Genomic DNA, 9,946 nt, shown 5'->3' on the forward strand with positions numbered 1-9,946 from the left:
AGTGATGCTGTGGTTGCGCCGAGTGATGCTGTGGTTGCGCCGAGTGATGCTGTGGTTGCGCCGAGTGATGCTGTGGTTGCGCCGAGTGATGCTGTGGTTGCGGCGAGTGATGCTGTGGTTGCGGCGAGTGATGCTGTGGTTGCGGCGAGTGATGCTGTAGTTGCGCCGAGTGATGCTGTGGTTGCGCCGAGTGATGCTGTGGTTACGCCGAGTGATGCTGTGGTTGCGCTGTGGTGGCGCTGAGTAATGCTGGAGTGGCACTGAGTGATGCTGGGGTAGCGCTGAGTGATAATGTGGTGGTGCTGAGTGATAATGTGGTGGTGCTGAGTGATGCTGGGGTAGCGCTGAGTGATAATGTGGTGGTGCTGAGTGATAATGTGGTGGTGCTGAGTGATGCTGGGGTAGCGCTGAGTGATGATGTGGTGATGCCGAGTGGTGCTGTGGTGGTGCGGGGTGATGCTGAGAGATGATGTAGTGGTGCTGAGTGGTGATGATGAGTGGTGCTGAGTGGGAGATGGGGAGAGGGAGAAAAAGGAGAGCAGGGAGAGGGTAAAGAGAGGGAGAGAGGAGAGAGAGAGACGGAGAGAGGAGAGAGAGAGGGGGAGAAGGAGAGAGGAGAGAGACGGAGACGGTAGAGAGGGAGAGAGGGAGAGGGAGAGAGGGTAGAGGGGGAGAGGGTAGAGGGAGAGAGGGGGAGGACGAGAGCGAAGGACGGAGGGGAGAGAGAGGGAAGGGAGGGAGAGAGGAAAGCAGGCAGAGGGGGAGATAGGGAGAGGGAGAAAAAGGAGAGCAGGGGGAGGTAAATAGAGGGAGAGAGGAGAGAAGCAAACCTTCTGATTTACAAGACATGTTTACACCACACATCACCTGACTCGGAGGGTGGGGTGTGTGTGGGAGTAACAAAACACGTGTACCATTTCCAGGGCACAGGCACTGTTTTGTAAAAGCACAGCACTGCTCAAACTGCACAGCTGCTCTCCAGCCCCACGCATACATACCACTTTAATCAGGAAAGTAAACACGTCTGTCTATGTACATTTGTGGCTACCAGCTAATAACTTTCAGAAGCACAGACCTTGTGAGAAAGAATTTCCAGAAGTTGGTGTAGTTTAGTGCTGCATAACAGTCCCTAGGTAACACTCAGTCAGTCTGGTCGTCTCATAATTTACATTCATTATGTTAATTTCTGCTTTTTCAGCACTCCTACCATAATTAAAAACTTCCCCGGTTTCATTTGGAATGCTTCGGACCTGAGGAACATTGCAGGGGCGCTACAGTAAACGAGATTTTTTTTTTAAAGAACAAAACGAGAGGAAAGCGGGGGTTTGGACGGTAAAGCTAGGTAGGGACAATGTGACCTTGGGCGCTGCAACTTACTAAATGCTTTGTTTATATACCTTTGCATGATGGATAATGACATCAACTTCAGAGTATTGCATTTTATTTGCAACATTGCTTAAAATGATGCACACTCCGCCTTGAAATCTCAACATTTACGATTTTTACACCCCCTCCACAAAACCACGGCGAGGCAGACCAACATCAGTAAATGTTACCCCTCCAAAAAGTGCCTCCTACATTCCGCGCAGACCTCTGCCGTTTAGCCATTTCGAAGCAATTATACCACTCAGACACACAAACGCATAAAAATCGTTTCGGTAAACATCCGATGAAGTCCTCCTACTTATAAATCCCAGAGCAAAGCACCAGGAAGTAACTAACTTTTACCCCTCCAGCTGCCTGGCGCGAGACAATGAACCAAGAACGCACGCCCTGCGGGAGCCTGTCAGGCTGGGTCTGCCCAGAGTAGAGCTCGCCCCCTTCTGCCCATACACGAGTAGCAGTCTACATCAGTTACATATACACGCCCGACGCAAGAACAAACACAAAGCATGCACAAAAAAGAAATGAAAACTCACCCTTATGTCTCCATTCACCGGCCGGGGGGTGTGGCCGCCGAGGGAAAGGAATGCGGCTGCAGAGCAGAACACTGCAGAACAGGTGCACACTTCACAGCAGGTTTGTAGCACAGGCACGCGAACTCTTCACGCATACCTTCAACTTTTGAGCTCAAAATGGCTTTAACTGACTGCAATGGCTGAAAACGTGTAGGCAATTTGCTTGGTTTGGTTAGCAAAGTACTTAAAACCGAGTGAACAGAACTGCTTTCTGGGTGGCTTTTAAAACCAGGTGCCTCGTCACACCTAGACTACTTACATAGCTTTTTATCAGACGCACATGGTTGGTAGTATCTTTGTTTACGTTTATTTTTGTCTCTGCATTTCCTCAAAATCTACTGCGATTTGTTTCGAATCTTACCAGAAAGGTACACGCTTACACTCCAGTGATAAAATGCCTCACATAATCCTCCTATAAATTCGGGTTGGATTGTGCCTTAATGTATTCAGCATTAAACATTAAATACAACCAAAACAGAGGTTAAAAGACGCAAGCAACTACATTTCCCTGAATCCATCCTATTCATTGTGGTGATCGCGGGAGATTTAAAAGAGACTGGATTCTTTCTTTCCAGGTGCAGCTAGCTGCGAGTTTAATGGCTGAACTTACAAAGCGAGATTATTTTAGCAGCAGCAATCTGAAATGCTGGCTCCTTCCGCTGGCCCTGCTTTCCCTCTAAAGTCATAATCCATAAAATGTTGTTGAAACTACCGCTAGTTAGAGCTTTCAGGGGCTGACTCGTCAACAAGTTAAATAAGGAGACACGGCCTGGCGGCCGTGAAACTGAAAGCACAGCCGGCCGGCCGGCCATGAAAGCCTTTGATGCAGCAGGGGGTGGAGCGGCACCAAGCTGGGCAACAGATGGCTGGCGATTTGATGCTGTGCACGCGCATTTTAGCTCAATGCGCTTGCGCATTGACCTAAAAGCGCACGGGCACAGCATCAAATCGCCAGTGTAGTTAAAATCTGTTTAAGGCCCCATAGTCTCGCTAGCTCAATGCGCATGCGCATTGACAGGCGAGACCTAAAGAGACTGCCAAGCTATCTGGGTCTGGCGTTTTCCCAACTGGGAGACCTTTCAGTGCTCTACTCAGCTTTGCCACTGTAAAATGGGCTCTGGGCTCCTGAACAGTCTGGAGATCTAAGGGGGGCATGGGTCAGTCACGAAGGGCAAGAATCGACGGCAGCTGGGTCAGGCGCGGTTCGTCCATTGGGGCGTAGCCCCCCCTGCCCGACGCCGCCCGCAGCTCTCTCATGACAATCATGTCAATGAATCAACATGACGTCAGACCGCCGGGCAGGCGTCATGTTGATTCATTGACATGATTGTACAGACGGCAAAACAAGTACGCACGCGTGGGGACGGAGGGTGAATTTTTACCCGTGCCCACGCATGCGCACTTGTGTTTTGGCGGCGTTGCGCATGCCCATCAGGAGCCCTAATGGGCGTGCTGCGGGTGAGGGGGTACCTGTGCCCCTGGCGCCAGGATTGGCCAGGGGCGCTGTGAGCCTGTGACGTGTGCGGGACCGGCAGCAAAGTAAGAGTGTGTGTTTTTCGGTGTTCCAGTAAACTAGCTTGCACAAATGACTTGAGATAGTTCAGTGGATGGGTGGGTGGATGGGTGCATGGATGGATGCATGCATGATGGGTGGATGGATGCATGAATGATGGATGCAGGATGGGTGGGTGGATGGGTGGGTGGGTGGATGGGTGCATGGATGGATGCATGCATGATGGGTGGATGGATGCATGAATGATGGATGCAGGATGGGTGGGTGGATGGATGGGTGGATGCATGAATGAATGATGTATGGATGCAGGATGGGTGGATGGATGGGTAGATGCATGCATGATGGATGGATGGGTGGATGGATGGATGCATGAATGATGTATGCATGCATGATGGGTGGATGCATGATGGATGGGTGGGTGGGTGGATGGATGGGTGGGTGCATGGATCAATGATGTATGGATGCAGGATGGGTGGGTGGATGGATGGGTGGATGCATGAATGATGTATGGATGGATGCATGCATGATGGGTGGATGGATGGATGGGTGGGTGCATGAATGAATGATGTATGGATGCAGGATGGTTGGTTGGGTGGATGCATGAATGATGTATGGATGGATGCATGCATGATGGGTGGATGCATGATGGATGGATGGGTGGATGGATGGATGCATGAATGATGTATGGATGGATGCATGGATGCATGCATGATGGGTGGATGCATGATGGATGGATGGGTGGGTGCATGAATGAATGATGTATGGATGCAGGATGGGTGGGTGGATGGATAGGTGTATGCATGAATGATGTATGGATGGATGCATGCATGGTGGGTGGATGCAGGATGGCTGGTTGGGTGGATGGATGGGTGGATGCGTGAATGATGTGTGGATGCGTGAATGATGTATGGATGGATGCATGCATGATGGATGGATGGGTGGATGCATGAATGAATGATGTATGGATGCAGGGTGGGTGGGTGGGTGGGTGGATGGATGGGTGGGTGGATGGATGGGTGGATGCATGAATGATGTATGGATGTATGGATGGATGCATGGATGGATGCATGATGGATGGATGCATGATGGGTGGATGCATGATGGGTGGATGCATGATGGGTGGATGCATGATGGATGCATGAATGATATATGGATGGATGCTTGCATGATGGGTGGGTGCATGAATGAATGATGTATGGATGGATGCAGGATGGGTGGGTGGATGCATGAATGATGTATGGATGGATGAATGCATGATGGGTGGATGCATGATGGGTGGATGGGTGGGTGGATGGATGGGTGGGTGGGTGCATGAATGAATGATGTATGGATGCAGGATGGTTGGGTGGATGGATGGGTGGATGCATGAATGAATGATGTATGCAGGGTGGGTGGGTGGATGGGTGGATGCATGGATCCATGCATGATGGGTGGATGCATGATGGGTGGATGCATGATGGATGGATGGGTGGGTGCATGAATGAATGATGTATGGATGCAGGATGGGTGGGTGGATGTATGGGTGGATGTATGAATGATGTATGGAGGCATGCATGCATGATGGGTGGATGCATGATGGATGGATGGGTGGATGCATGAATGAATGATGTATGGATGCAGGGTGGGTGGGAATATGGATAGATGGGTGGATGCATGAATGATGTAGAGATGGATGCAAGGTGGTTCGGGCTCGCTCGCTGCGCTCGATCGCTGCGGTGCAATATGCAAAAAAGTTTACGCACCACCACTTTCAAATGTCACCAGCCGCCCCTGAGCTGGGTCCTCCCCATTACTGGTGTATTAAAAAAGCGAGTTTTTAAAAATGAACTGAGAAACATTTCTACCTATGCCCTGATGACAATGCTGTTAGTGAACTAAGAGGCAATTATGAGGGTCATTTTATTTTTCATGTAGGCTAGATTTATATAATACATTGAGCAAAGGGTTAGTCTATTAAATCAAATAAAGGAATTTTTTGTATAGCAGACACACTAAAGTCACATATTTGTAAGTGCCGTCATTGTGAATTTGAAGAAAAAGGTGGTTCCGTGAAATAAAATATTTGCCCAACATCAATATTTTTGACACCAGTTTATGGGTCAAGAGTATTACAGTTAGTTTGAGTACATTATTCAAAGAAATAACATACAGGGACAACATTGGGGTTCTACTGTGAATGTTCTCCCTCCCCCACCTAAAGCACAACAATAGTTAACCATTCGCATTTATAGCTTTCCTTAGTCATAGAACAGGTAAAAGACTGGAATTGGTAAAGCAAGCTTACAGTACAAGATTCCCTCTTCCACTGAAAAATAGAAGAATCAGTGGTGAAATGTGCCATCACTCAGAGAATAGGTACAGCACTTAATCAGGAATATAAGTTTACCTAAAATAAGTACAGAATGGACACAAGTAGTGGTAAATACCCCCTCAAACAACAAAGAACAGATACAACACGCCTTTTGGCAGCGAGAGACATCCCATCTGACAAAACAGGTTCCGTAGGGGCATCGCAGCACAAGCTACCGATATTTAGAGAAGTGACACAACATAAACAAAGTCAGAAAGCCTAAAGAAGAACCAGAGAAAATGAGACGGTATACGGTGGACCAATTGAAAAATAAACACATGGCATTCACTCTGCTCTCTACACAGCTACTGTAATTGATGTATGATCGGGTAATACACACTCCCGGGGAACACAGAACCTAGTATCGAATCTGGGGACATGTGGCTCATAGTTCAGACACAGATTACTATATAGGTGAATGCTAGTGGTGGTTCATACTGCCTATACACAATACATCTGATAACATTACACACTTCCTGTACAGAGCGCACTAGAGGTGCAACTGGAAACGAGAGGTCCGAAGGTGACCACTTGCCTCCTACTTACATGGACCATCCGTAAATTCAACCCATCATCCATTGCCCGTTGCTGATATGCTTGCAGACGACACTGGTCCGTAATTTCAGTACTTCCGGGTCGAACGGCAGCCAATCCCATGGCTCTAGCATATTCGGGCAGTCCTCGAGTAGTGGGAGGAGCTATGGAAACGTAAATTGATCTAGGATTGGAACATCTTGGTGCCTCAGCCTATCCTAGTGCGTTGCATGGCAGTCCGACGTGCTTATTGGATGTGGAGTCAGCCAGTGTCACTTAATGTCAGAAAAATTGTCTGAGCCAGGCACTTTACTGCGCAGGCTCTAGTGCGACCCGCGTTTCTCTAGGGAAAGAGAAGGGAGCTGTATCATATAACTTCGGCGGCAATGTAGTAGTTCGGAGTAGGCATGAGACCAAGTGATAACATGCATTGAGGAACAGACCACTCGCTGTCCTCCTAAGTCGTGCCCCGTGCTTGCACTGTTATTGTGGGAGAGTTATGTGTTGGTTAGATATAATGAGATTCTGTGATGCAATGACATTCCGTAGAGCATTCCGATTATGCTTTTTTTTTGGGGGGGGGGGGTGTTCTGTAGTAGCACAGAACAATTGAGGCAGAGTAGCTGGTCAGACCTACCCTCAGTCGCACATACACAACACATTGGAAACGAGTGATCTATAAGGAGAAGCTGTGGAAACTTGTTTATTGCTCCGAATCAATTGCGAGGAAAATGAACAAGGTTTTTTTTGTCAATAATTTTGGAACTATTAAACTCTTTGGACCGTCACCGATAGCACTGTAGTGTGGTGGCCAGTGATGTGTTGTCTTCGTTTTGAGAGGCACAAGATATTCTGAGGCCTAATCAAATGACGAAACACTCACAGCTTTGGTATATGTTGCGTGGTGTCCTGCTTCAGCAGGGTCATCTATTCTCTGACCACGCCTAGCTGACTGTTGAGTACAAATGATGAAGAGGAAGACGTGGTAAGAGCACGAAGTTTATTCTCAAATCTGCAGGAGCGCTCTTGCCTCAGGTTCGCCATCAATGAAACTGCAACCGCATCTGGAGATACGGTTGCAGATACCATGGAGAAAGAATGCGGCTATGACACTCATGTAACACATTACAAGTTAAAAGTAAGCTACATGCGTGAGCATGCTTGTGACGTACACACATTATTATTAGTAGCTTGTATGTAGCGCATAGCTACCCGAAGGCGTCCCAGTGCTTGCGTCTAGACATGGGTTTACAACAGACTATGCACCAGGTTGCTGGAAGAAGTTTTCGTAAGGGAAGCAGATGGGATTCAACTCGAAGGGAGGGGGCATTGTGTACCACAGTCTGGCCACGTTGTAGACAAATGACCTACCTCAATTTCTTGCCCTATTTATTTTTCGGGGTCACTGCTAAGTGGAGATGGGTAGAGCAGAGGCATTTTCGAAGGAGATAAGGGGTGATCAGAGTTCTATTAATAGCTGGGCTATTACCCCTAAATTTCCTTTGGGCTATGCACAAGGTCTTAAATTTGAAACTATTGGAGACAGGTAGCTAGTGTATCTTTATCAGGGCTGGTTTGGCTGATTTTTTTTTCGGTAACTCCATCAATAATCTGGCCACACAGTTCTGGGCCACTTGGAGTTTCCTTAGCGTTGTGACTGGAGCTCCAAGGTATAGGGGTTTCCATAGTCCAGGTGTGATAGGACCAGGGACTGAATCAGGGTCCTCCTGGCACTTATTGGCAGGAGGGGGAAAAACTTGCTCAGCAGTCTCATAGTGCCGAAGCATTCTCCTGTTACTCTTACCGCCTGGTCTTCGAATTTAAGGGAACTGTCCAGCCAAACACCCAGGCTTTTTATCTTGGGTTTGGGGGAGGGGGCTGGTCTCAGGCAGTTTGGCCAGATCTGTTTAAGGTCCAGGCGGGAGGTTTTGCCCAGCAGCATTAGTTCGGTCTTTCCCCCGTTTAGCTTGAGGCAGGAGTTTTCCATCCATGAAGCCACTTCCAGACAGGTTTCCAAGTCAAAGGGGTGGTTATGTGGGCCATTAAGGAAGATTACCAGTTGGGTATCATCTGCATAGGTGACGATTTTTATCCCGTAAGGCAAGATGATGTCTGCCTGTGGCTGCATATGATGGAGCCAGGTTGGGTACGTAAGAAACTTGCTCAGATGCAATCCTCTCGAATAACATGTAATAATGTAACCAACATGTGTCGTGAAATACTAATAATTGCATTACACTTCTTTTACACAATCTAGGGGAAGCTTTTCAATGTGCTTTACTAACAAGTAATCTGTGTGGCTTAAAATGGCTGCTGAAAAGGTGGGAATCTTCTGCACACGCATCTACTGCATCTACGTAGTATGACGTCTTTCGCTTTGGTGGGAAATTTTTGCAGCTGCGCAGTAGTATTTAAGATGGCCGCTTGAACCTCACATTCTATGCTTAAACTAAAACCTTGCACGTCTTACTAAACTGCTAATAAAATAGTTAAAATAAATTAAAGGGATTAGAGTAGGAATAAGTGGTATACAGTGCATTCATTTATTTTCGTATTCTAACATGTTTTTCTTTAACTTTGTTATTAGTTCGTATTTGGGCCTGGAGGGTGACTGAAATCTCCATCTTGCCTGGTTAGGCGCAAGTGCATTGGACTCTGTCAAACTCTGTGCTGTGACATTGAAACCCAGCCAAGGACGATTTAACCAGAGAGCGCCTGGGAACACCACCTCTTGACCCGGAGAGAGGAAGGAGAAGTCAAATTTTGTATTTATAGTAGAAGAGATTAACAAGAAATATGGTTGGAAATAAAGCATGGGAAAGCAAAATTAAGGGGCAGGAATATTGAACAATATGCTTAAGAAATGACATTACATTAGTATGGTGTGATGACCTCTCCCCATCCCATTGTCCAATCAGAAGTAGGGGATTCACGAATCTTGAAACATTGGAGGGTGGTACATACACTTAGAATAGTATAACTAAGGTAGGCTCAGTCAGTTAGATTGTCACACTTGTCACAGACCTGTCACCGACCCGTCACTGAAGCAGATGACGGCGGATGCCACGGAGGTCAGAGACGCTGTTCGAGCACTCTGAAAGAAGAATCGAGAAAGGATAGACGGAGAGCGAGAGAAGAGCCTGAGAGATCGCTGAAGGAGAAGAATCTGTCCATCCAGAAGGGAAAGAATCGAGGAGAGTAGTATCAGAGAGGGGTTCAACACTGGTGTTGCACTTAGAAGATGTCCCTTGTCCTGAGCCTGTCCTGAACTGTTGGCTCTTGACTACTCGGGAGTCCCTTTTCCAGCTCCTTGGCCAGGTGTTGGACCTCACACCATTCTAGGTAAATATAATTCTGTGTGGTATGTCCTTGTATCGTTATCCTTTTTTACCCTTCCCAGGTACCAACGTCATGAGATTTTACTCTTTATTGTATTGTATTGTAATTGCATTTATATAGCACTTACTACCCCTGACGAGGCGTCAAAACGCTTTTTCGGAGAGTAGCACGCTACTCCAGGATCCATAGAGGATTAGTGTTGAATTAGTGTAGTGAAACATGCAAGCACATTTTTAAGTGGTGGATAGGTTA

The 9,946-nt window shown here is 47.4% G+C and overlaps 1 protein-coding gene across 1 annotated transcript in view; it reads right to left on the minus strand.

Moving 5' to 3' along the window:
• LOC147748315 (uncharacterized) overlaps positions 1-6,507 on the minus strand; it is a 102,204-nt gene extending 95,697 nt beyond the window's left edge. The window contains exon 1 of the mRNA XM_086960141.1: positions 6,368-6,507. Coding sequence (XP_086816267.1) covers positions 6,368-6,478 — 111 coding nt within the window. The 5' untranslated portion in view covers positions 6,479-6,507. The remainder of the gene's footprint in view (positions 1-6,367) is intronic.
• Positions 6,508-9,946: the final 3,439 nt, after the last annotated feature.

Source organism: Lissotriton vulgaris, chromosome 1_1, assembly GCF_964263255.1.
Source record: "Lissotriton vulgaris chromosome 1_1, aLisVul1.2, whole genome shotgun sequence".
In the NCBI taxonomy this organism is placed as follows: domain Eukaryota; kingdom Metazoa; phylum Chordata; class Amphibia; order Caudata; family Salamandridae; genus Lissotriton; species Lissotriton vulgaris.